The following is a 27,859-nucleotide window of genomic DNA, read 5'->3' as shown; positions in this document are numbered from 1 at the left end:
GGTCTTCAGAGAGCTAGGGGTGTTATACAGAGAAACTCTGTCTCGAACCCCCCTTCAAAAAAAGGTAGAGATTAGTGATCATAAAAATGTATTTAAGATTTTTAGGCAAAATGTTTTCTTACAATTTTTTTTATCATATACATTCTGAAAATATGCTACTTTTCCTGAGGTTATTAAAATTTAAAAGTGAAGATTATCTAGGAACTTGCATAATTAACTTTTGAGGTGTGACCTTTCAGGACATACAGTATTTCTTTAAACCTTTTAAGAGTTTTGATCATATTTTTAAATTAGATAGGAGCTCCCTTAAGCTAATATGGTGGTTCCAGTGAGCTGGCTCAGTGGGTTAAGGTACTTGCTGCCAGCCCTAGCTACCTGAATTCTGTCCCTGGATCCACGTGGTAAAGGAATGAACTGACTCCACAAGTTGCCCTCTGACCTTTAATTTACATGGGTACCCTGGAACATGTATGCACAAACACATATACATACCTATACACACAAAATAAGTATATAAATGTAGCAACAGTTTGAAAATATATTGTGAACTTTATTTTAAAACTTGAAAAAAAATTGCTTTTCAACATTAGAGAGGTGTTCATTCGACTGCAGCATGAGAACAAAATGCTTCGCCTGCAGCAGGAAGGGAAGGAGAATGAACGCATCGAGCAGCTGCAGGAGCAGCTGGAGCAGAAGCACCGCAAGATGAACGAGCTGGAAACTGAGCAAAGGTGACTGCTGCCATTAGGAGTCATGTGCAGGAACCAGCACTGGGCAGGTGTTCCTTACCTATGAAGAATTCAAAGGATTAGTTCAGGGATATCAGCATAAAACATATGAAGAATGTTCATCTTAATAGACTTGGCTAGCCAGGATACTTATGTTTGATTTTCACTAGACAGCCTCACAACTGAAAGAAAACAAATAAGCCAATGATGCTTTAGTGGTTCCTACAGTTGGGTGTATAGATAGGACACAGATTGTAGAGTCAAGATTTTTAAATTTTTAGTTTTTCATAAAAAAAATTTAGTAATAATAATATATAAAATAATACTTAACACAGATCAAAAGATATATTTTTAAATAGAAAATGTTTACTGAGATTTATATTGGTGAGCTAAAATTTCTCATAAAAATTCATATGTATTTAAAAATTACTGGTCATTCTTGGACATGGAAATTTGTATTTTAGTGGTAGAATAATACTTCCATAAGGACGGAAATGATGTGGTGTTTAAACTTAGGCTTTTGTGTGTGGTCAATTAGAATTCCACTTCTGCTCAACTCAGTTGCTGTTTCTCAGCAAGTTACTCAAGTTCAGACTATTCAGCTGTAGACACAGGAGGAGTCTACTTAATGTAGTGGGCTTTCCTTGTCCGTAAACTTAAATGTGACTTCTATGAATTTCCTGTCAGAGTCTTCCATAATGTCTTTCCTCTGTGCTTCAAACTTGCCAGGGGTGCCTACATGACAGGCAAACGAGTTCTCTATGCTGAACTCTCTTTCCACCCTCATAAATAGTAGTTACATACAAGCACTTTTGTTGGCCAGTTCATAAATCCTCACTGGGAATTAAGGACTGTGATCACCTTTTCTATGGATAAGGAGGTGGAGATGGAGAGAGTCAGAAGCTCACTGAATTTAGACAGCTGAATAAGCTCTGGATTCCACATTGAAGGCGTCTGCCAGCCTGACTGCTGAGGGTCTTCTAACTTACCTATAGTGTATAGTGAGTATAAGGAGATACTCACTATAGAGATAGGTGCAGCTGGATTTGTTTATCCAGCTTTTACCAGATCATCAAGAGACCACTGGGGTTCAGACACTTGAACCTTGTTTCCTGGGAGTAAAATAGGGTACATTTGACGGTTCTGAAGAGACATGACTATTACTGTATTGCCAACCCTGGAAATACTAGGTTTCAGCTTTTGGTGATAAAGAATGATAGATGTGTGACTCATTCAGTATGTGCATGTATATTCTTTAAGAAGGGAAAAGTTCTTTCTAAATTATTTCCGCAGAAGTGACATCCTGTTCTACCTGTCGTGCTTGTCACAGATAAGAGCCGTGCCCTTATTTATGCTAGCACTTCTATTAAATTGCATGGATGTACTTTTATAGACCCCAGATGCTTTAACTTCAAATCTGAGTAGATAAATACCAACTCATGTCACAACAGATTGAGCAAAGAGCGCATTGGAGAATTGCAGCAGCAAATTGAGGACCTCCAGAAGTCGTTACAAGAACAGGGCTCCAAGGCTGAAGGCGAAAGTGTGAGTAAGAGAGTCTTAACTTGTTGTATGTGTTTTTTTCGAATAATTTCCACTACCCATTTATCTGCATTTGAAAATGTACCCTTCTCATTAATGGTACCTTTGGATACTGTATATAGATGCAGTGATTTTGCCAACTTGAAGTCTTACAGATTGCTTATATGCATCATAAGGTGATTTCTATCTGTCCTGCTTGGAATTTGTACTTAAGTTCTCTACGTCTTGACTCATAGTGGTAAGACTTTGAGACCCAACAGATCTACAGGGATCTTAACCAGGCTTGTCCTGAAGTAAAAGAGAAATGAGAATAATCAGCACTCGGAAGTGGAAAAGCTGCCTAATAGGAAACAAGTGATCCCAGTTGACAGCTCATTCCAGAAATTGGAAAAGGTGTGAAGGACAGGAACACAGTTTTGAAGACATTGTCTCTATTGCTTCCCCTCTTTCACACCATTCAAAGCATTTCAGACAGTGTGGACTGAGATAAGAAGTTGAAAAGAGATTTAATCTGAATTTTGACATATCTAGCAGTTTTTCTGTATGCGGGAAAGAAAACAGAGAGATGCAGTTGGTGAAAAGAAAAGGTAGATCTGGCCGGACAGTGGTGGCACACACCTTTAATCCCAGCACTGGAGAGGCAGAGGCAGGAGGATCTCTGTGAGTTAGAGGCCAGCCTGGTCTACAAGAGCTAGTTCCAGGACAGGCACAAAAAAAGGAAAAAGAAAAGAAAAGAAAAGGTAGATTGGTAGAAGCTGTGAAGTAAGGAGAGATGGAAAGAGATTGATATTGAAAGGGATGAATTTCCCTCTGTCTTTTTATACTTTACATGGTTTTCTTTCTTCTGGGGGGCTTGGAACATAGAAGTCATCTCATGCATGGCAGCATCTCATATGTGCATATATATGGTATTGTATCCTCGCTAATACAGGTATTGCTAAGCCACGTTAGGGAATACCTTTAAAATGGCGCCTATTTGGGGTACTGTGTTTTGGGTTGAGGTGTTTTGAAGATTGTCAGCTCCTTTTCCTTTTGATTTTACTGTATTGATTTCCATGTTACTGGAATTTTGCAGATGCCCCGTTGATACAGAAGTGCTGCTGTGGTTCTAAGCACTGCTTTTAAAGGAGGAAACTTGATTCTTTATATTTGTTTTTGACAAAAATCCAGTTGCCTCATTTAGTGTTGATGTTCAAGTGCTTTCATTTATAATGATAAGGTTTTTATAAGAAAAATATTAAAATCTGTATTTTTTTCAATAGTTGTTAATTAGGTATTGAAATGTTTGATACTCCCCAATATGTTACATTCAGCTTGGATTTCCTACTTTTCTTCCAGTTCGCATTTAATTTTTATTATGTTCAAAAATAAGCAGAATTTTTCTTTGTTACTTTTCTTTACTTCATTTCCCATTTTTATTTCCTTTTCTTTTTGATGTAGAAAATATACCTAAAATTTTAGGTCTTAGAAACTGTGCTATTACAAGTACATGTTTTGAAGATTATTTTTACATAACATACCTTTAAAAGAAGTGAAGAAATCTAAATGTTTGGGAAATTTACCCTTCTCAAGTGAGTCATCTTAACAGCAACTATTTTTAATTTTATAGTCCAGCAAACTAAAGCGGAAGTTGGAAGCTCATATGTAAGTAAACTGATGTTCCATTTCAAAGGGGAAGGGTTGTAGAAGCTTCTGGAAAATGACTTGGTGAATGAAAACACAGGCCCAGACTACTCACTACTGCTACCAAGGGCAAGAAAAGATGTGATCAATCGCTCATGCCTGGCAGCCGCCAGTTCCTGCATTTTTAAACAGCTAACATCATCTGACAAATTTAACTGAGCAGACATTTATGGACCAGCCAAGGGGATGCACAGTGGATGCTGTGCTGCTAAAGCTGTACAGCCTTTCCTTTCAGTTGTGTAGAAAGTGGAGGTGCAGAGGGAAAGGCAAAGGCTGGAGTGCACCATGTGTCACTATGTGCATCTACACAGCAGAACCTGGAGTTAGGTGAATAGGTTCCCACTTTACCTGTGGGAAACTAAAGATCAGACAGATTCTTGTCGGAAGTCCAGACCTTATTGTGACAAAGACCAGTTTTCATTCTAACATCTGTTTGACACCAAGCTACGTGCTCTCTCCACTACTTAGGGAAAAGCTAACAGAAGTCCATGAAGAATTACAGAAGAAACAGGAGCTCATTGAAGACCTTCAGCCAGATATGAGTCAGAATGGTAAGTTTGGGTAAAATCTGGATATACTTCTCAGGATTGACCCTTCTAGTGAAGCAGATAAGAAAATAGATTTGCCTTTACACAGTGTGTTGTGTGCACATTGCATAAGAACCATGGTAATTTTTAAAGCTAAGATCATTTGCATATAATATAATAAGATGAACTGATTGATATAAAGGAGTATCAAACATTGTAAATTCTAGTCAAGTTAATAATATAGAATCTGAGTAAAACAATACTGTCTTATTTTCTGTCCTTGTGGTTGTTGTTAACAGTAGACTTCACATTCTTCATGTTTGCTAGGAAAGTAGAAACGGTTAAATTATTGGCAGGGGTTGAGGATACATTACTTGTAGTTGAAAAGTTTCAGATAAGAATAAATTACTAAAAAGATATTAAAGGCTTTTTCTTGGAAACTCCTTTATCAGTCATTAGAAAATAAGTTTGATAAGTACAATTTTTACATAAGGATAAAGTATTTTGAATATGTGATCATTGGCTTAATTTTATTTTCACGAATAGCCCAAAAGATCAGTGAACTTGAAGCTGCTCTCCAGAAGAAAGATGAAGACATGAAAGCAATGGAGGAGAGATACAAGATGTACTTAGAGAAAGCCAGAAATGTGAGTGACCCCCCTGCCGAGCAGATCTTTGTGCCCATGTTCTGGTCATCCCTGGTTCAGACACAGGTCTGTGTCTGAGCCTAGTCCCTGTTCTCCTCCACCTGTCGGGTTTCTGCCATCTTCTCTGTGAGTCCTGCACTCGCGGGCTGACTTAGTGTCAGATAAATGTGACCTTAGGGACGTCATCAACAATGGCAGTAGTGATCTAACTAAAGAAAGTGACTGCTGTGGTATAAACTCTTTTACTTATGTGCTAGTGTCTCAGCATGTTGGCTGAGAATAAAATTTACCAGAGTGTTAGCAAAATAAATGAAATTATTTACCTTTGGAGACAGTCTCAGTACTCAGTTGGCTTTATTTTACATTTCAGAGACTTAAACAGTATCCTGATGTTCATTTCTTTTCCTTATTGTATAGTTTAGTTCAAATACCTGTGAAATATTGTTTTCATAGTCTTATTTTCATGAATACCACATAAAAACTCGGAATGTTAATACGTTCTTTTCTATTTGGTAATTAGGAAATTTCGTGGTGGTGCAACTCTAAAATAATAGTATATTTACTTGTCTTAATATTTGGATTCCATATATTTACCAGTTAAAATGTCAATATAAGCCATAGCAAAAGTTGAACCCCAAATCTCAAGGCTTCGCTGACCTTTTCCGTCCTAGTTTTAGCGTATCTAGTCATGAGTGAGAGTGGCTCTCAATGCAGTCATTCAGGTCTCAGCACAGCCCCAGGTTACCACTGTCTGCTAGTGGATGAGAAGAGACAGTGTAGACCCTAGAGGTGACGTACTGTAGGCTAGGCCTGGAGACAGCAGCTCAGTGGGAGAGCTCACACGTTTGGCTGCAGTGCACATGTAAAAAGAGATAGGATGTAACACAGTTATGTTTCAGAAATAACAAGCAAATATATTTGATTTCTAGCACCTACTTGATGGCCCACAACCATCTGTAACTCCAGTTCCAGGAAACTGGATGATCTTTCCTGGCATTTGTAAGTCCAGAGCAAACACATGGCGCACATATAAATACGTAGACAGATGCCTAGAGATGAGCCAGGAAGCAGTGAAAGCTCTTTATTCAGGGCTGCCTTTTATGTGGAATGAGGTGGAAAGCACAAGGCTTCTTAACAGAGTATGGGGTCATGGCCAGGTCACCTCCCAAAATAAAAACGAGAAATTAACTTCAAAAAGCTAAACTATAGGGCTCAAAGTTTAAATAACAAAAAAGGCTAAGTAGCTGCCATTGAACACATAGACAAGAGACATTTAGTTTGGTGTTGTTTTTCCACTCTTTTGTTCTTTACATTGTTAGTAAGTGCCTAGTGACTTTGTAGAGAGCATATGTTACAATTTTTATAAAACATATTCTTATATTTTTGATACTTTTAAAGACAAAATGGACATAATTTTTCTCTTTATACAGGTAATAAAAACTTTAGATCCCAAATTAAATCCAGCATCAGCAGAAATAATGCTACTTAGAAAACAGCTGGCGGAGAAGGAAAGAAGAATTGAGATTCTAGAGGTAAAGCCTCCGCTGCCACTCACCTCCCCCTGCCCTGGAATCTCGGGAATTAACCTCTGTCGTATTTGCTGGTGTGGGAGAATTATCTCTATTCTGCCAATCATGTATTTTAATAAAACGCTGATTGGCTAGGCAGAAAGTATAGGCATGTCAACCAGACAGGAAGTAGAGGCAGGGCAATGAGAAGGGGAGAATGCTGGAAAGGAGGAAGCCCATTCCTCCCATTCTAGCCCAGACCACCGAGAAGCAAGATAAAAATGATGGGTTAATATAAGCTAAAGAGCTAATAAGAAGACTGAGCTAATGGGCCAATTATAACTTATGGAGATCTCTGTGTGTTTCTTTGGGGCTTGCCTGCTGTCCGGTGTCGGGTGGGACAGAAACCCCAACAAGCAGGCCCTCATGTTACAGAATGGTGCCCAACATCGTTAACTCATGATCAGTCTTCATAAACCTTTACTCATCGTGGTGTGACCTGCTGAGCTAAGAACCCAGAGTTCTTAGCTATTAAAGGCATTTTGTTCTACTATTTACTTCATTTTTATGAATAGTAGAGCATGGCATTGTACAGTTTTATGTTAGAGTCTGTAATTACTTTGTAGTTTTTTTGGTAAAATGTTTCACAGGAGCACTATTTTCACACAGTGGTAAGAGTTGGTGCTGTTTTTGGAATGTATTCATAGAGGTAGAGCAGACCTGTGTTTTCTGACCTCCTTAAAGATGTTTTGATTCTGTTCTGCATAATTCACTCCTTTATTTCGACTAATTTATGTACCTCACAAGTTCATTTTTCCTATGAGATAGTAAATAAATTACTTTGCCTTCCATACTTTGTGGCAATTTCTGATATTTTAATTGTCTTAATCTTTTGTTTTTTTTCAGAGTGAATGTAAAGTAGCCAAATTCCGTGACTATGAGGAAAAACTCATTGTTTCTGCCTGGTATAACAAGGTATGGTGCACTTCAGTGATGCGTGGGGTTGAGCCCTGTTGATCACCTCCTTGACCAGAATAGAAGAATAGAGGGAAATGTATTTTATATCAACACAATACAGTTGTGTTATGGGTTCTAGTGATAGAGAAATACCTTCTGTCACAAGAAAACCAGTAGCCCAAACTGGAGTACTTTGTTCATGAGGTGATGTATCCTTTTCTTGTTATAATTAAGCTTAACTCTGGCATGGCTGTTTTAGGCTGCTGTTTTTAACGATTTAAAATTAAAAATTAAGAGGATTAAAATAAAAACAGTGATTTTTTTTTAGTGTCTTCATCCCAGCAGTGTCAGACATAGAAGAATCGACTTTTGAATCTTTAATTTTTTTCTTGCTGGAAAGGCCTGCTAGGGCTGGTGTAAATATGACATTACTTTTTGCATGTTATTTATCTGTTTCTTTACCCAGAGCCTGGCTTTTCAGAAACTGGGCATGGAATCTCGGCTTGTGAGTGGCGCTGGTGCTTGCAAAGACACCAGTGTGGGCCCTCCTCCTCGGTCCTTCTTAGCACAGCAGCGACACATCACCAGCACCCGGAGGAACCTGTCTGTTAAAGTCCCAGCCGCAGCATCTGACTAGTCTACAAACAAACACGAACAGAAGTGCCTCAAAATGTTTTGTACTCCAAGAAACTACCAGACGAAAAACAAAGGTTAAAATGCTTGGTATCAGCTAGTTTTGTTTGGATTTTGTTTTGAGATAGGGTCTCCTATACCACAAACTAGCATTGAATTTACAACGTATTCAGGGATGACCTGGAACATTGATCAGTCCTTCCTTCACTTCCTGCATGCTGGTTTCCATAGTGCTGGGGATCAAAACCTGCCCTGTAAGTCAGGTGACCTACCAGCTGATCTACATTCCCAGTATTGGTATCAACTATTTTTAAGTCAATATATATCAAATTAATATTTAAGTTTACTCTAACTACAAAATACAGAATCAACTGTCTCTGGGCAGTACTTTTGAGTACATGGAAGTGTGATAAAGCAAATATTTGTCTTGAGATGGCATCATGGGAAAGCAGCTACGTATTCCAGCTTTACGCTTCTAGTTGTAACAGCAAGTCAGTTAATTTGTAATTTAGTAGTACATCTAGATTTGCCTTGTGGGAAGCAGTAAGGCATGGTAGAGCAGACCTGTGCAAGGCAGATTCTTTGTGTGTACAGAACATTCCTCTTCTTGCCAATTCTGCCCTCAAGAGGAGACTGTCAAGCTGTGGAAGGAAGTTCTACCACTTGGAAGATTTTACCATTGGAGTGACTTTGTCCTGTCGGAGTGACTGACTAGACATTCGCAGTTTCTCTGAGATGTATCTCAGTTTGCACAGGCAGTGCTGTGGATGAAGGCTGCAGGGCTTGACGGGGACTTTAAAGTGGGAAGTAAGCTGTGTTGTAAAAGGGAACTTTCTGTTGGAAAGCAAACTAGAATACATGTTGAATTTTCACGTGCTTTTGAGCATGAAGTTGTTGTAGCCTTTGCTTTCTAAGAAGGGGTAGATCATGTATAATGTTGCCTCATTGAAAAGAACAATGATGTAACAGCTTAGGACTGGTTCAGTTCCTGCTTACCTCTGGGAAGGGTCTGGAGCTGGATTCGTGGCGTTCAGGTCATTTCTGCCCAGCATTGGTCTTTTCAGAGAGGTTTCTCTCTAGTTTAGGGTCACTTTTTAAAGTCACACTTTGGAATATTAGTTGTTAAATCAGTATTGCCTGATGTAGCCACAAGTGGCCCGTGCTTGTGTCAGACACATTTCCAGCACTGCGTAGGCACGCTTCCATCATGCTGAGAGTTCTGGCGTGCATTGTGTCACAGGAAATCTTATTTGTTTGTTTGTTTTTTTTCTTGGTAACTTGGAAAAATTCTTTGATCCTTAGACTACAAAAGTAAGAAGTGTTGCACCATTTCATATCTAGAGAGGAAGCAGGTGGTGCAGGAGTGCAGCAGCGAACAGTAATGTCACAGCACTGTGTACAGTGAACGCCAGCAGGCTTCTGTGAGGGGTTGTGCTTGTGGGCTGCTCCCTCCTTGTTGGATCGGCTCCTCACATCTCCCTCCCCTCGTGCCACCAAAGAGGAGATGTGAACCAAATGGGTGTAAGTCAGATTGAGCTGATGAGCTATAAAGCTGTGGTCTCCGTTTTATTCTTAGTCCTTCATAAATATGAGTATTGCTCTATTTGAAGTGTTAACTCGTGTAGATAACTGCCTTTAAATTCTTGCCCACTAATTTTTTAACCACTTAAAAATAAAAAAAAAAATTCACAGTGATTTGGGGTCTTTAGCAGCATCTGCCGGGATAATTTGTTTTATCAGGGTTCCTTCTGTTGACTACCTCTTAGATTTGATGCTTTGTGCATTTAAACTGTTGTTTGCGTTTTTGTATGTTCTTAGGCTGTCTGCTTGCCCATGTCTTTTAGTGAAATAAGACTTTGAAAATACTTTAGCATGCTATTTAAAATTTTCTAAAAATTGTGGCATTTGGGTATATTTTTGTTATTGAAGATATATTGATGTGTTTGTAATTGCTTATAATTGAGATTTTACAAATCCCCTTTTAATGAACTTATTGTAAAAGATCAACTTCAATAAATTACTGTTTCCAGTGCAATTGCTCATAAATTTCTAAATAATGTAGCATAAATAAGGACATAAGGATAGGTTCTTTTTTTCTTAATAAAGAAAAAGCAAATTTTCTGATTTTTCTAGTTTTAAGTAGACTTTCAAATGTTTGATACGTGTTTATACAAAACTATGTAAAGTTCTATATAATTGAGACTAATCACAAAAAATTCAGGCAGGCAGTAATCAGGGTGAGATTCTTTCCGTGTGTGGCTACTGCAGTGATACTGGTGCCCTGCCAGGTATAAAGCATACGTGTTTCATCTGGAACCATCATTTCTACAATGTGTTCAGGAAGGATCGAATGACAATAAACATGGAATTGACGAAAAATTTATGTTCCAGTTATAAACAATCTTGAATTTCAAGCAGTTGTCCTTGAATTGATACTCCTTTCTCTTTTTGGATATAATTATGACAAATTGTTTGTCTTGGGATTAACTTAATGTATTGATAAATATTTGAAGTTGATTCTATTTTTTTCAATAATTAAGACTAAAGGTTTAGTATAAATTAAAAATGTCTTGCCTGGCATCCTTTAGCTGAGTATCCCTTAGTAAGATCTGGTCAGCCATTGCTGACTGGATGTTAAACACTTCACACACACTCCTACTTCTGTGTAATGGGACATCTGGCCTTTTGGGCGTAATGGTGGTTTAGGTCAGAGGAGTATCATTTTATATAGAAATGAATGTATATGGCTTGTTATACATACAGTCTTACTGTGATCCTGTTTGTTGCACAGAAATAGTTTGGACATTTTAAAGCACAAATCATCAGAGGAAATAGTGTGTAGTTATTAAACTTGAGGAAGTTTCAGTGTAGTGTTTAGTTTATAAAAAGGTCCTTTCTATTTTCTATGGCAAATACTGTCACACTTGAAAAATAGAAGCAATACTTGATTTATTTTTGTAAGTATTTAGAATATTATTTTAAATAAATGTCAATATAATTGTGAAATGTTTTAAGTAAATAAACTTCTGCTTCTGCATCAGTTGGTTGTGGTGTTTTTGGTGGCTACAAATGTATATTTATTTCCTATTTTAATAAAGGTCTAAACCCACTTATATTAGTAAGCAAAACTGCATGAATTCATTTTTTTTAATGTGTGAACAGGTGTATAAAAGTGATTTTTGTGTGTCCTCTGTCTCCAGTTTTACCACCAGAATGTAGATACCTTTTGTTAAGGTGGACTCCAGACCATTTCAAGGCATATAATTTTAGGTTTATTGAGTACTAATCTCAAAACTCATTCTTAGATTTCCTTTTATGAATAGTTTCCTTAATATAATTCATTAGTAACTATATTACCTTGGGGGTTGGTCCTTATGTGGCTAGGTGACAGGACCCTGTTAGTGCTGGCTAATTGGATGTGAATAGCACTGACTTGCAAGTAGAGAATTCAGGCACGTGTAGTCGGATGCTATGCATGTTTCCCGGCTGCCCAGAACCAAATAATCACAGAAACTATATCAATTACAACACTGGCCAATAGCTTAGGCATATTCCTAACTAACTGTTACATCTTACTTAAATTAATCTATTTCTATTCATCTGTGTATCATTATGAAACTATGGCCTACTGGTAAGGTTCTGGCACCCTTCTTCAGCAGCTATATGCTGTCTCTCTGACTTCACTTTCTCTCTTCTGATTTCCCACTTGGCTTTACTCTGCTAAGCCATTGGCCCAAACAGCTTTATTCATCAACCAATAAAAGCAACTCATATACATAAGGACATCCCACATCATCTCCCATTTTTCTGTCTAATTAAAAAGGAAGGTTTCAACTTTAATATAGTAAAATCACATATACCAAACAGTTATCAAGCCAGAATTATAATATTTAGTCCTTTTACGTTTGGCAAATTAAGGAAAATATTTTTATTATCTGTCCTGTCTTTGTGAGTCTAAAGCTTTATACTTTATTTTTTATCATAACTAAGGAAAACTGATAACTATTTGTCTTTAACTCTTTAAAGACCCCAGAAGGATATATTACCTAAGTAGACAGGAAATACATTATAAGCAACTTCAAAGTTTTAGAATTGACAAAGACATCTTGTTGCCTGGAGAGTCACACAAAGTTCTTCTGGGGCCATTTTCATCTACAGGCCCATAGTACCCAGCAGACTTTTTTTTTTTTTTTTTTTTGAAGATCTGTTTTGCCTTATAATGGCAAAGTTTATTAGCTGCTTTTTTGTGTGCCCTGCAGAATGTCTGGCAGGTTTTGTGTGTGTGTGTGTGTGTGTGTGTGTGTGTGTGTGTGTGTGAAGCAGGAACCCTGAAGGACCATCCTGTGTTTTGGAAAGTTTAGCAGACAATTTTGTGGGTCCTGCATGTCCAGTTTATACAGCATACCATCAACCAGTCCAAGCAAGAGTAGTTTTTTACCCAAATGGCTAGCCTTGTCACATTGAAGGCAAATTTCATAATGATGTTTTTTATTAATGCCCATCAACCTCTCTCAAATAATTGGTGTTGCCAAAAGCTGACATGGCTCACTGTTAAGTCTAAATTCTTAAAACATTTTAAGTGCCATATTTTGTAGGTTTTTGAAGTGTTGAAGATTATCTAGCTGAAATACATACCTAGAAAACCTAACATGACTACAAGTTTGACTATTGTAAAAGACTTTTAATCCATAATTTTAATTATATATTACATTTTTAATGAGCTGCACAAACACAATACCTTAAATAAGAGCATAAATACATATAACAAAATTGACCTTAAATTTGTATCAGTAGTTCAAGATTCATACCAATGCAACATATTTGCCTCTATATTATATACTCTCCTTTTTAAAAAAGAATTGACTATGACCATTAATGATTTATACCCAACCCCTTTTAAATGAAAGCAAACATTTAAAAGCAATCATTTTGGGAATTTGGGCATAATTTCCTCAAAACTGCTTCCTGCTGTTTGTTGGGTGAAGTATTTCTAGGGTTTATAAAGACCTTTTGGGGGTTCTTGTTACATCAAACCACATTGGCTTGGAAGGAATCCACAGGTTCTCATCGTCCATAGAATCAAAAGCAGAACCTATTTTCCAAAGTAACATAGCCTTCGACTCAGATTTTGAAGCCAAGATAAAGTTGGTTTAGCTTAGCAGCCTCAGAATCAAATATCTCTGCAGTCAGGAAATTTAAAGAAAAAGAACAATAATATACATAATCCAGACTGTCAGAGACTGTGTGTGTTTCCCGGCCGCCCAGACCCAATAATCACACAGAAACTATATTGTGTCACTGTTTGTTGGCCAATAACTTAAGTACATTCCTAGTTAGCTCTTCTATCTTAAATTAATTCATTTCTATTAATCTGTGTATCATCATGAGGCTGTGGCCTACCGGTAAGTTTCCAGTGTCCTCCTTTGGCAGCTACATGGTCTCTCTGACTCCACCTATTCTCTTTATCTCTGTTCTGAAACCCTGCCTGACTTGATTCTACTAAGCCATTGGCCTAAGAAGCTTTATTCATCAACCAATAAAAGCAACACATAGCCAGAAAGACATCCCACATCAGGCATGCTCTTCCTAGCCCTGTGCTTCTCAGTCTCATGTGCCCCTTTGGTACAGCTGAAAGTTTAAAAGGAACATGGGTCCCAGAAATCATACCGGAACCCATCAACTGTGAGCTGCTAACACAGGAGTCTCTTGTGTAACGTTATTTCATATTTTATGCTGTATTCATCACCCTAGCTAGGCACACCTAACCTGTGTTTGCCATCTTGAGTTGTAAGTGGAGTTATAGAAAAACACAGGTGTCCCATGTTCTCCAAACTTGCCTTGGAAAAGTTTAACTATGTTGCTGTTGCTGAATGGTCAATAACTGTAACGATTACATGACTATTTAAATGTTCTGGATATAAAAGAATAGGGAGGGACAGGGGACAAAGTGAAAAACCTGCTCCACTTTAGGTGATACCCAGGAAACCTCACAAGCTCTATTATAGGAGTTAGCCTTCACAACTGTAGAATATTGTGGTGGTCTAACTAAAGGAAAATCCTTTTGTTTTCTGATGTTTTGGCAAATATAGTGTCACTACATTGTTCATGTGTAGTTTTAAGTGCTTAAGTGTAAATTTCAGTCACATCGTTACTCTGTAGATCAAGTTAACTGGTTAGAACTCCTGCAGTTATGAGGCTTGGAAAGTTACAGACCCGGAGCCAAAATTATTTTATCTACGCTTAGTTATCTTTGTAGCTTATCTACGCTTAGTTATCTTTGTAGCTATTACCAAGTGTAAAACTTAAGGGATGTTTGCAAACCAGTACCTTCCACCAACCCAAAACTAAGAATGTCCTGAGATAGCAAACACATCTCCCCCCACTTTCTGCTGCCAGGCGCTCCTGATGCCTCAACAGTATTTTTGGTTATGTATGACCGCGCTGTAACTAAACATACATGCAGTGGTTTTCACAGTAAAATGCTCCTGAGCCTTGACTGCAAAGAAACTGTCCCACTGCCTCTTTAGAGAGCTGCTTTCAAACCTGTGAAGCTTTGCTCTTTTCTCTCCACCCACTTCTGGCCTGAGGAGCTGATTTCATTAACATTTTCAAGTTTAGTGGTTCCTCCTGCCTGTTGATAAATACTGCTAAATCCTCCTAGGAATTTTTAAGCCTGTTACTTCCTCTTTGAGTTTTTCTAGGTAGTAGTCTCCTTTGGAAGTAGTCTCCTTGCTGTGATTTTCCATTAGAAAACCATTCTTGCTCTTCTAGCCTTGACTGCTCTTTATATTTAAAAAAAAAAAAAAATGCTTGAATTATAAGACTGTGGTAATTTTCCAGAACCTGGAGATGTTGTCGGTGCCTGTTTTTATTAGTATGTGCAATGCTTTTTGAGGGAGTGGACTATGGGGATTTACACAATAGATTTTTTTTTCTAGAAAAAAATGAACTCTGTCAAATGATTTATTTAAAAAGAAGCCAAAGTAATTCAAAAGGAGAAATATTAATCTTTCCAGTAACTAGTCATAAAATAATTGAATTTTGGCTATGAAAAGATAACTTTAGTTTTTTTCTTCACATCGAAGTTAGCATTACATATAAACCTTTCTGAAAAGAAAAATATTGCCTTGGATTAGGCAAACTACTATTAAGTGACATTTCAAGGACATATTTAATGAATTCGTTCTAAAATTGTCATTGTCAAAGAAAAGACAATGAAAAGAACCTCAGACTGGGAGAGATATTTGTATAAATATGTTAAAATGTGTGGATTTATATTAAAAAAAACCCTAAGGTCTCTTTAATATTTTTATTTTTTGAAATTATAATATTTCTTTCAACTCCTCCCCTATACCCTCCCACTCCTAAGTTCATGACCTTTTTCTTTAGTTGTTACATATATACATACATACTCCTAAGTACATCAGTGCTACCTACTTAGTTCAGATGATGTAACATGGATGTAATGATCTCAAGGCTACCACTAGGTAATGGATAACCAACTAGGGAAAAGAACTGTTCCCTGGGGGAGGTCATCTTTCCTTCTCTTCATGTTCCCCAGATGCCTTCAGTTTTTGCCTAAGCTTGAGCCCTCGTAAGATTTCTCCATCCCGTGTTCTTTCCATCCCAACCCCAATCATTGTTCAGGTGTTATTTAGGCAGCCGTGTAGATGAGTCTTTCATTGGTGTAGCCTCTGACATTTTTAGATTACAGCGACTACAGCATGGTAGCCTTTTAAAAGAGTTTGCCAAACTCTAGTCTGACTAGAATTTACCCCTCTAGACAATGGGGAACACATATTGTTCTATGAGTTTTGTAAGGAAACCATCAAATAGCCTGGGAGATAAATGCCTGGAGCCATCCCTAACTTTATTGGTGCCTTCTGTAAAAACACACAGAGGAAGGACATACAAAGAAAAATCACCTTCAGGAGGATAGTGACTTGATTTGCCAAGCATAGCATGTGGGCTGGATGATTCTGTTTTTCAGGTGGGCAGCAAAGGAAGAGAAACTGTTTGCTTCACAAGCAGGAGGCAACTGACCAACCTGGGATTGGCCAGCTAGCCAGAGCCACAGACTAGTTCATCTGGCTCCCCAGGAGACTCCCTGAGTCTTTTAATGTAGTTTGATATGCATGAGGGTGCTGTGATTGTTTTGGTCCTTGATGCTTTTGGACAAAGAGAAGCCTCTATCCTGGATTAGTAGCTACAGTAGGCATCACTAGTGACTCATACCAGCTCCTGAAGGCACCCCTTGCAGCTGTTCCTTTTTTCTTGCTCAGTTTAATGTAACTATTAAGAAGAAAAGCCCTATGTTTGCCAGAGCAGAACACACAGTTCATGGTGTGTGCACAAGAACACAGTGTGACCCAGAAAGCATCAGTATTCACTGGGGCAGCTGCCAGGTTTTGAGACAAGCATGGGGAATGTGGAGGGTAAATCTGAAGCAGGGAGCCAGCTGGGAACTAGGTCAGATGCTGAGATGTTCACAAAGCCATGTTCCTCTACTGTTCCTAGAAGATGGTAACGAAATTAGCCTGAGGAGAAAAAAAATGGCTGAAAAAATTAACAATCTCAATGACTGGTCAGTCAATATCTATGGTTTTAACCTGTGACTACAATCAAAGAAACATGGCAGCTGAGTGTAGGTTCAGAAAAAAAATACTTGAAGAAATAATGGCCCAAATGTATGCGGATTGTCTTAAAACGTAAGCTTACAGGTAAGAGGATTTCAGTTAATCAGAAAAATAGCAAATGCAAACAAGAAGAATGCCATACTGCTGAGAGTGAAGATAGGAGAGCCAGGGCGTCCCTGCATGAAAGACGGTGCACACCAGGAAGAAGCTGGAAAGAACAATCATGTTTCCAGAGAGCCAAGGGGAAAAGTTGTCCCTATAAAATATACCCAGGGGCTGGAGAGTTGGCCTAGAAGTTAAGAGCAAGTACTGGCTGTTCTTTAGAGATTCTGAACTCAGTTCCCAGCAACCATATGGTGGCTCACAGTCATCTATAATGAGATCTGTCCCCTCTTCTGGCCTGCAGGCATACATGCAGGCAGAACACTCTTTACATATTAATATTTTTTTTTAAAAAAATGATACCTGGTCAGTTTTTTCTTTTTTTAAAAAAAAAGCAAAAACTCACATCCTGCCCCAGAAAAGGGAGGAGGAGAAGAAATTGGAGAGAAACTGGGGAAGAGTTTGCAGCATTGCTTTGCAAATAAGAGAGGTGAGGCCCAGAAGAATCATCCTGGGGATGTTGTCAAAACTTCCCCACTCCGGCTGATCTATTGTGAGCTCACCAAAGGCCAGCTGGACTGCGACTGAAAAAGCATGGGATAAAACCGGACTCTCTGAATATGGCGGACAATGAGGGCTGCTGAGAAGCCAAGGACAATGCCACTGGGTTTTGATCCTACTTCATGTTCTGGCTTTGTGGGAGCCTAGCCAGTTTGGATGTCCACCTTCCTAGACCAGGATGGAGCGGGGAGAGCTTTGGACTTTCCACAGGGCAGGGAACCCTGACTGCCCCTCAGACGGGAGAGGGAAAGGGAGAGGAGTGGGGGGAGGGGGAGAGGAGAGGGAGGAGGGGGGAAAAGGGAGACGGGGAGGGAAATGGGAGGCGGGGAGAAGGCGGAAAAAAATTTTTTTTCAATAAAAAATTATATTAAAAAAAAATTCCCCACTCCCAAAGTTGCTAATAGCTATGATTTTATGCACACGTGTGTATTTATTCATACAGTGCATTTTCTTTTGGGTGTCAATTTATTTACACGTATGTAATCCCCACTCTTCACTACACTGATGTAGTCATATTTTATTTGTATTTTAATAACTAAGGCTTGCCTGAAGATCAAAGAGTAAAACAGCCCCATTGGCCAGCCTTACAGAACAGGTGGTGGTTACACACCTTTAATCCCAGTAGCCACTGTGGTTTGCTATAGAAGTCAGGTGGTAGTGGTGCAGGTCTTTAATCACATGAAATTTAAGCCCTAGAGAGGAATATAAAACGGGAGGAGACAGCTTTCAGACACAGTCTCATTCTGAGATTCTTGGTGGCAGGATTGCCATTTCAGACTGAGTAGAGGTAAGAGCCAGTGGCTGGCTGTTTTGCTTTTCTGAACTTCAGGTGGAACCCCAATACCTGTCTCTGGGTTTTTATTAATCATGCTACAGACTGAGGGCTCTGTGGTGTTATGGCTCCTTTGCCTTTCTTTGTTGATTACAGTATCTGACTCACAGTCTATGGCAGTAAATATTTATTGAATTGATTTGAAAATACTCTAATTTGAAGGTGCTCCATCCACTTTTACGAAGCAGAAGAGAAAGTCAGTCTTATCAAATAAGACAATGCCCTTGGAGTAGCTGTGTTCTGGGATTCTGCCACATACCTGCACCTAATCGTAATGAAATAGGGGCATCTTCTATTTACAAATGTATCTGGAGTGTTACTTTGGGATTGTGAAGGATCACTTGACCTCAGACCTTCATTCCTCATTCCTATGCTGTGTCTGTCCTGTCTTCAATCCGAATCCCATCGAATTGTTCAGTCGGAGCTACTTTGGTGATATATATAGTGCCTCCCCATAGCATACCCCCACCCCTAATCCCCACCTCCATCCCCCAAGCCCCCCAGACAGTTAGGACAGAAGAATAGAACAAGAGCGGGAAAACAATAAAGAGACATGCTGAGGAAAAATTGTGTGAGTTGATTTGTTTCCTCTCAGATTTCTTTTAATTACTTTCCACTCACCAGCTGTAGTGCCTTAGCTGGACCTTGAAGGGGTCTGGGGATGGTACCCCAAAAGACCCCATCATTTTGAGACCATTAACAAACTAATCTTCATTAAGCTTACTTACCAAGTTTCTACTTGGTTTTCTATTACAAATTTATTTACTGTATCTGGCTGCTAATTTGTGAGTTTCTGAAATTTTATGAACCTCCCACGTAGGTTAACATTCAAATGCTTGCTCCCCCTTGTGTTTATACATGGATTGCAGTGGGATATTTTACACCGTGTGAAGAAATATTACTGTGATTGGTTTAATAAAGAGATGAATGGCCAGTAGCTAGGTAGGAGTTACAGGCATGACTTCCAAGTAGAGAGAAAGGAAGTGGGAGATGAATCCGGTGTACGTCAGAGGCCAGTGAGACATGGAGACAGAATGAAAGAAAGCTAAAAAGCCACGAGGCAAAATGTAGGTTAATATAAGTCGAATGATTTAAGTTATGAGATAAGGCCAAGCTTTCATAATTAACAGGTCTCCATGTTGCTATTTTGGAGCTGGCTATTGGGACAGAGAATGACTCATTACAACAGATATTGGTCTGAACGTTTGAATTCCTGTTTCTGTGTCATAGTCTACAATCAATCATTGCTTGTTTAGTGCCACAGACAGTCCTGGTCAGGACAGCAGAGGCATTCGGCAGAGGCTGCCTGAACTTCCTGGGATTTGTCACTTTTCTAGAAGTCCTCCTCCCTTTAGAGATTAATGATATAGAAGATAGGGCCTGGGATGAGGTACACTCTGGGTGCTGGAAATCTAAGTCTCCTCAGTGGGCAGAGTTTGGGAATATATAAATAAATTTATACAGTGTACTTATACAAATATATACCCACATTTGCATGAACATTTGCATCTATAATTCATCTCTATACATAACACTTGCAACTCTTTCTACTTAATATCTGGACTCACATTGGTCATCACTGATGCCAATCCTGATGATTAATTCCACTGTTCTACTCCCCAAGTGACTATGCCATGTCAACCCAAAGTGCACGATAGCATACCTCGCAGCCCATGCTTTCGTCTTTCTTATGTAATTTACAGTAATTTTGAGCACTGTTTTTCTTTTTTGTGTCCGAATGTGTGATCTGTGTACATTTTCTTAAATAAGCCACAGGTTTCTCAGTTTAGCTGGTCTTCTTAGGCCTCCGCTGGCAACTGGAGTTTATTATTGCCCTTTGAGAGAAAGCAAGAGTGAGAACAGATCAGTCTACTATCCCCTTTCACTGGATTCCACATTGTGTGCACTGTGTCTTCAATGTTATTCCAAAAACTGGAGTAATTTCTCTCCCCTCAAACTGGATCTTGCCTTGGGACCAGTAAAAGCCACCAGTGTGCAAAGGGAGTCATGGTATAATGGGTGTTAGCATGGACCTCACTCGGCCTGTGTGTTTCCATTCTTCTTTGGACATTTTCACTGCAATTAGAATTTCCAGTTGCTTTGCTGGAGGATGAGAATTAACCCGAGAAGAACATCCTGGTTCCACCAAGGACATCCTACATCAAGAATAGATAAGGTGACTTCCTGCTCATCTAAGTAAGTTAGTCAAGAAGTGCCAATATCCTGACCTGGAAATCTTTGAGTAGTAATGGGTTCTTGCTAAGTGATGCAGTCTGCTATGCTTGGTATACAGCAAGATTATAGCTGATACAAACAATATTAACTCAGTAAATCTTACCATGGAAGTGCCCATAACTGAGGATGTAAGTACAAATCTAAGCCTTGGGCCCTGTTCTGACCAATTTATGAGCATGTGAACTTGAATAAAAAAGAACTCCTTTCTTAGCTGGAGTAGTATGGGATAAAAGCAGACACTAATTTATTTTCTCCTTAATTACAACAACTCTAATAATTACAACTCTGTGGTGATTATCTGAGACAATTTGCCTGCTAATGAAGTCTGTAATTAAGAGCAAGTAATAACATTCCTAAGAACCTAGCACCAGGGAGACTCTGTGTGTTGTCCCTTTTGTTTTACAGCTGGTACAGATGAGAATAGTTTAAACTGGGTGAGACATGAAGCAGCTATAAGAAGATGATTTTTCACTCGGAGGAGAAGGTGTGTACATGGGCAGCAGTGAGCGTAGAAGAATGTCATCCTGTAGAAGCCATGGGGATCTGCTCATGTTCCTCTCTCCACACCCTGAGAACACAACATATGAGCACTTAAGTGGAACATAGCAAGGGTCATCTTTCTAGGCTCTCAGGACCTGATTCAAGATTCAAGAATCATTAGAACAAAGAAAACATGTAGCTGACATTTTGTGCTATATATATATATATGTATATATTCCCAAACTCTGCCCACTGAGGAGACTTAGATTTCCGGCACCCAGAGAGCTACGAGTGTACCTCATCCCAGGCCCTATCTTCTATATCATTAATCTCTAAAGGAAGGAGAACTTATAGAATATATTATTCATAACTCTTCAATATTTTTCATAAACAGGAAGACTGGAAAGAATCTCTGTCTCTTAACATCTTCCTATTAAAGTTGAGTTGTGAACAGTTGATACACAAGCCCAGGTAGAAAGACAAAGAGGACAAAGAGGTCAGAACTGGTCCCTGTCAGACATACCCAGGGCAGCCCAGTCCATGAAACACTGACTCTGGATCACCATTCATATGAGGGCAAAGTCAGGCTCCTCCCTTCCTGAGCCTCAGTGTCATGGGAGTGACATCATCTCAGATAACCAAGAAAACTTGATTATGTCAAGCATTCCCGTGTTGGTTCTGTGCAGCATTTAGTCACCATCTGCAGACAGTGTTAGGAAACAACAGCTTCTGTGTGAGGAAACCTGGTGGACACTGAGCTCTGGGAGAAGCACATTTGTCTAGGTCTGTGTCCTTTTCTCTGCAGTGCCCACTGACTGCGGCATGGAAAACTGCAGGGACGCATGCGCCAAGGGGCAGCTCTGCTTCATCTCCTGTCCCACACTTTCCTGCTCTCGGATTAAGTATTAGACACATAACATATACTCAGAACTTATTTCTGGAAATAAGCAACTTCAAAGTTGTTTAAAAAACACTAACAATAACTTTGTAAGCATATTCTTTTAACCTATTGCTGTTGTTGAGCTTGTTTTGGAAGTCAATCAATCTATAACTTGATAGGTTTTAAATGTTCTCAAAAATAGAACCTTCTTGTGGAATGTGTTTTAAATCAGGACCTGTATATGCATATGTATATGTATAGTGTATATGTACACACACTATAGTATAGTGTGTGAATATATATGTATATATATAATAAATAAAAAACTTGATTTTGTGTGTGGGGAATGATTCAGTCAATCTAGTGATTACTTTGCAAGCTTTAGGGCCTGAGTTGCATTGGCAAAACCTATGTAGAAATGTTAGGTGTTGCAGCAAACACTTGCTACTCCAGCATTCTCATTATCACATGAGAAATATTCCCATTCTCTCAATTTTGTTTTCATCTTAGGGCAAAAATATTCTGGTCAAATCTAATAAATTGGTTCTATGATGTACTAATAAACTGTTACCTAAAATATATTTCATGGCACAAGATGTTTTTATTCCCCACCTGATAAGCTCTTCATGAATCTAGCAGAACAATAGTAACTGGAACAGTCATTGGAAGGGCGACAGTTTGACCGAGAAGCATAATGTGATGTGCTGACACTGTATGGTGGTTTGAATAACAATGGTCTCACAGGCTCATTTGTTTGAATGCTTGATCCTCATCTGGTGGAACTGTTTGGGAAGGATTACGGAGGGTTGCCTTGTTAGAGGAGATGTGTCATTGGAAGTGGGTTTTGAGCTTCTTCTCTCTCTCTCTCTCTCTCTGTCTCTCTCTCTGTCTCTCTCTCTGTCTCTCTCTCTGTCTCTCTCTCTGTCTCTCTCTCTGTCTCTCTCTCTCTCTCTCTCTCTCTCTCCCTCTTCTTCTCCCTCTCCCTCTCCCTCCCAGACTTGCCTGCAGATCACTGAGTAAAGCTCCCAACCACTGCTCCATTCCCTGCCCATCTGCTTTCTGCTGTGAGGAACATGTGTAGAGTTTATCTAAGTTTGTTATTATTAATAACTCGGGAGTCAAATATCAGGGTAAAATCCTGGTTGATTAGAGAAGTGGTAGAGAAGCAACCAGTGGCTACCTCTCTTTCTTGTTCCCCAAACAAAACAGCCTGTGAATCTTTCTAAGGCCCATCCTACTACTTCCTGTTTATCTTTCTATGTATCCATGGTCCTCCACAACCTCTATGGCCAATTCTGATCAGATGGTCGCTAACTCTGCCCTCTGACTCAAGGTTAAACTTTATTAACAATCACATACTGTCAGTGCAAACAAATACCCTGCAACATTTCCCCTTGTCTAAATTAAAAGGAAACTTTTTACTCTAACATAGTAAAACCAAATAATAAGAATTAGGGTTCACAGTGTCCAGTTCATTTATATTTGGCAAATTCAAAGAAAGTACTCTGCTGTCTAGGCTATCTTGGTGAGTCTAAAGTTTTGCAACCAATTCACTTTCTTTCATAACTTCTATTAACAACCTCAAAATAATCCTTTAGGCCTTAAAGCATTTACTTAGATAAACAACTTAAGTTTTTATGTCTTTCAACCTGTAATATGCTGTTGAAATAGGAGCGGCAGGGCTGCGTCCCCGGCACCCGGCCGCCCGCATGGCTAGCTTATGCCCGAAATAATTACACGGAAACTGTATTCTTTCAAACACTGTCTGGCCCGGCTAGGTCCAGTTTCTTATTGGCTAGCTCTTACATATTGTTCTAACCCATTTCTAATATTCTGTGTAGCCCATGAGCTGGCTTACCAGAGAGGATCTTAACCTGCGTCTGTCTGGAGTGGGAGCATCATGGCGACTCACTCACTCAGCTTCTTTTTCCCAGCATTCTCCTCTGTCTACTCCGCCTACCTAATTTTCTGTCCTATGAGGGCCGAGGCAGTTTCTTTATTATTAACCAATGAAATCAACAGATAAGATACAAGACCCACCTCCATCAATATGCTTTATGTTGTAAAATGCAAAAACTGTTTCATTTTTGTAGAGGTATATGCTGGAGCATTGTCAGTCTTAATTTGTACAGGTATTCCCATAATAGTCATAACTTTTAGAAATGCTTAATTATATAATTGGATTTTTCAGAAATTAAAGTTGTCTATTGAAATCCTGATTATGTATCTATGTTATGATGAACATATTTTAATTTTCCAAACTCTGCAAAATAAAACACACCCATTTGCCAAGTTTTTCTTCTTTGAGTATGCTTTGGGTTACTTCCTGCAGTTAGTAGAGTTTGTTTATAAAAAGAACAAAGATAAGATCTATTGAGTAAATTGGGAGCATGGAGACCTTGAGAGAGGGTTGAAGGGGAAGGGAGAGGCAGGGAGGGGAGCAGAGAAAAATGTAGAGCTCAATAAAAATCAATAAAAAATTGTTTTCCTTGAAAAAAAAAAAAGAACAAGTAGGACATTTCCTTATAATTTTCTTGGCTTGTTGCCAAGGAATAGAAAAGTCTTTTTTGACATGTGGTACTTATCCAGAAAATTGTCCATTTCTTTTATATTTTCCAATTTTGTGGTGTACAGGTTTTTGTAGTATGACCTAATGATTTTCTGTATTTCCTCTGTGAATGAGTTTCCCCAATGCTGACAGGAAATGAGTGAAACAAATTTGATACCAGCCCTTGTGAGATACTCTATTATGGTGTTTCCTGGTGGCCAAGGGTTACCTTGCCTGTCCCTTGTTGATCTGCATTCACTAATCCAGTTCTGGCCTTTAGCAAAACTTCTCCATATTCCAGAAGGTTAAGCTATCTGGATTATCTCTAGAAAAAACATTGTTTCTAGGAATTCCTTTCCTACAATCCCTTTTCAGATGACCTTGCTTGCCACAATTAAAGCATCTGATATTTGATTTTTCTTAAAATGTTTTAGAAATCATTTCTCCTATCCAAGTAGCATCACAAAAACTGAGATCCAATAGCAGCTGTTCTTCAGATCCATCCATCGTCACGCATGATCTTGCCTTTAGAGCCCTAATTGTACTTTTGCATTCTGAATTAGCATTTTCCAAAGTCAAAGATTCCATTAATACCTTTGTCTAACTTTTGGATCTGATATTATTCTATTTACAACTGAAGTCAATCCTTGCAAAATATCAGTGAAGGATTATTTCGAGCCTTGAATAATTTTAGTAAATGACTCACCCATTCCTCTTTCTTGATTCTTCAACTCTGTTCCAAGCATTAAAAGCTGCCATAGAGCTGAGTGGTGGCGCACACCTTTAATCCCAGCACTTGGGAGGCAGAGGCAGACGCAGGCGGATCTCTGTGAGTTCCAGGTCTAGTCTACAAGAGCTAGTTCCAAGACAGGCTTCAAAGATACAGAGAAACCCTGTCTCAGAAAAAAAAAAAAATAAAGCTGCTATAGAACACAGGACTGAGGTGTGAAGGTCTGATCATCAACTGTCTTTGCAAATCAGTATACTGACCTTCACTGAGAGACTGATCTTGGGAAATAGCAATACCTTTAACTCTATATCTTTTTTTATGACCCTAGCTTTCTCTTCTCACCACGTTTTCTATTATAACTGAGGACTAAAATCCAATATCGCTAGATGTAAATCTTTTCAGCCTTGAAGGACAGTTATGTTTTGAGTTGACTATGAGTTTACCATCTGCTTTTATTGGGGTGATTGCATACCATATGGAATGACTGCCTCCTTGAATCTCCCAAATCTAACATTTCTACAGGATTCCAGCTAACTTCTGCATAGCTATGGGGCTACCTCTCATCAGGTGATCATTCTCGTATGGAAAATAGGTAAAGTAAGCTTGGTTTTCTAATAACTTTGGTTTTTTTTTCTTGAGTTTCATCATGGGATACTGAGGTAGTTTCTGATCTAAATTTCTCTGTGTGTGGATACTTAGTTTCACTGGTATATCTTTCTAAGACTTTTATCTTGTCAGTCACTTTTTTATATTTTCACAAATATCAAACCACTTTTTAAAGGATAAAATATGAATTACCAGACTGAAAACAATTATATCTGTATTATGTCAATCCTAGCTAACTTGGTTATCCCTTCATTTAATTTTTCCATTTCCATACATCTATTGTGAAACCATACAGAGTCCTAACTTTCTGAATTCTAATATTTCCCATTCTTAATGTGAGAAATACATATTTATATATAATGTTTATATGCAAATATTACATATAAACATATTAATAAACATATATTTATAATAATACAAATATATTGATATAATATTAATAAATATTGACATAATATATATAATATATAAATGTTGTATAGCTATAAAACTGAGTTCCTTCCTTAATATTTCCCAGGTGTCCCACTAGATCTGACGACTTTTCATTATGGCTATGGACATGCAGGGGGATTGGGCGTAGCCAGCTGCAGGAGCAGTGCTTGACTAGAGAGGGGGGAAGAGTCAAGGCAGCCAGACTAAGCAAGGCAGGCCCTAGGATCCCTTTGGGTTGCTGCTGCACTGTACGGACTGGGCTGAGGGCACCTGAAGCTGCTTCGTGCAGGAGGTGGCTCAGGGTGCACAGCAGCAGCAGCAGCAGCATGAGTGGGTACAGGGGGTGTCGAGGTGGCCCAGTAAGGGCATCCAGGGAAAGAAGGCAACCCATGGGGGGAGGGGACAGCCACCTGAAAAGCAGACTGGCAAAAGAAATCTATGTGGCATTAGAAGAGACTACACACACACACACACACACACACACACACACACACATTTGGCACAGGGTGCCACAATTTATCTCTGATTAACTTGGAGCTCTCTCTATATAACAGACTTGTCCAACTGCACAGAGATCTGCCTGCCTCTTCTGAATGCAAGGACTTAATGGCATATGGTAACATGCTTGGCCTGAAGCATGTCTATTCTTACACATTTCTGGCTTTCCATTCTTCCAGTACAAGATTCCTGGGGGGAATTCTGATTTCCTGGGGTTAATTGTTTGAGTAGTTGATAAAATTTCATGCAAGAAGCTACCAGTTCTCTGTTTTAGTGTAAAAACTGATCATCTTCTTAATATTCCTATATAACCTGTAACTGGGAAACATTGTTTATAGTTTAATCTGTATACAATTGCATGATTCCATTAGAGCCTCTTTCTCATGTAGTTTTATAAAAGGTGGGTTCCCAGATGGGATGGCCATGGATTCAGCATTCTCTGCCCAACATATGCTCACTGATTCATGGCAACCTACACCCATTCTAGACTTGTTAAATTCAGTGGGAATTTTAAAAACTTTATTGGGGTATCACAATTTTGGATTAAGAACCTGTGGTGTGTGGTCCTCTGGGGATGAAGAATCAACTGTCATTAACAAGAGGCCAGTACCACTGAAATGAACCCCTTGTTTTGCTGGTACAATCTATGAGGGTCAACTAGAGCTGAGAAATTAACAGGGATTAAAAAGAAATCACCACCACTGAGGTGAAATCTTCTGGGAGGGGGAGTGTTTCCTTACAGTCCATGCACAGAAGCTCTGTTCCAAGGGGGCCCAGATTGTACCTCCTGTTGGCAGCCAGAATTGGTCATGTGTAAGAGTCTCCCAGCTGATACTGATTTTGGGCATGAAGGGCTCATGGAGAGTAGCTGAGTCTTGGATCAGTAAGGTGTCAGGAGAGGCTACTGGTTAAAGTGCAGCCTCAGTAGCAGCCGAGAGCCCAGAGTTAATGCAGTTAGTCATACAGAAGAGTTGAAGCTTGGCACCATGAAGAAAGTTCAAGAGAGGTATCGGTCAAATTGCAGCTCACTTACAGGAGGCCTCAACATTTTGGATATGCCAGTACCATGGGAAAACTTCCAGGGACAGGAGCAG

The 27,859-nt window shown here is 39.0% G+C and overlaps 1 protein-coding gene and 1 long non-coding RNA gene across 5 annotated transcripts in view; one reads left to right on the top strand and one right to left on the bottom strand.

Moving 5' to 3' along the window:
- The window catches only part of Hook1 (hook microtubule tethering protein 1), a 44,577-nt gene extending 33,312 nt beyond the window's left edge, over nt 1–11,265 (top strand). For both annotated transcript variants that reach the window (XM_050136239.1, XM_050136241.1), the window contains exons 15-22: nt 591–731; nt 2,180–2,273; nt 3,880–3,914; nt 4,422–4,504; nt 5,027–5,127; nt 6,558–6,659; nt 7,542–7,610; nt 8,059–11,265. In XM_050136239.1, the coding sequence (XP_049992196.1) occupies nt 591–731; nt 2,180–2,273; nt 3,880–3,914; nt 4,422–4,504; nt 5,027–5,127; nt 6,558–6,659; nt 7,542–7,610; nt 8,059–8,229 (796 nt within the window). In that variant the 3' untranslated portion in view covers nt 8,230–11,265. The remainder of the gene's footprint in view (nt 1–590; nt 732–2,179; nt 2,274–3,879; nt 3,915–4,421; nt 4,505–5,026; nt 5,128–6,557; nt 6,660–7,541; nt 7,611–8,058) is intronic.
- Nucleotides 646–23,986, bottom strand: LOC126497959 (uncharacterized). 3 transcript variants are annotated; one of them, XR_007590731.1, is made up of 5 exons: nt 23,810–23,986; nt 22,564–22,733; nt 20,020–20,191; nt 5,451–5,558; nt 672–789 (listed from the first exon to the last, which is right to left on the bottom strand). It is a non-coding gene; the product is annotated as an uncharacterized lncRNA (long non-coding RNA). The 3 variants fall into 3 exon arrangements; XR_007590730.1 differs by lacking the exon at nt 22,564–22,733; XR_007590729.1 differs by lacking the exons at nt 5,451–5,558; nt 22,564–22,733 and having other exon boundaries at nt 646–789.
- Between the last annotated feature and the right edge of the window lie 3,873 nt (nt 23,987–27,859).

The sequence above is a fragment of the Alexandromys fortis genome, unplaced genomic scaffold (assembly GCF_014885135.2).
Source record: "Alexandromys fortis isolate MF-2015 unplaced genomic scaffold, M_Fortis_MF-2015_v1.1 scaffold_13, whole genome shotgun sequence".
Classification (NCBI taxonomy): domain Eukaryota; kingdom Metazoa; phylum Chordata; class Mammalia; order Rodentia; family Cricetidae; genus Alexandromys; species Alexandromys fortis.
The sequence above is the reverse complement of the archived record's forward strand: the minus strand, read 5'-3'. Positions and strand labels throughout refer to the sequence as shown.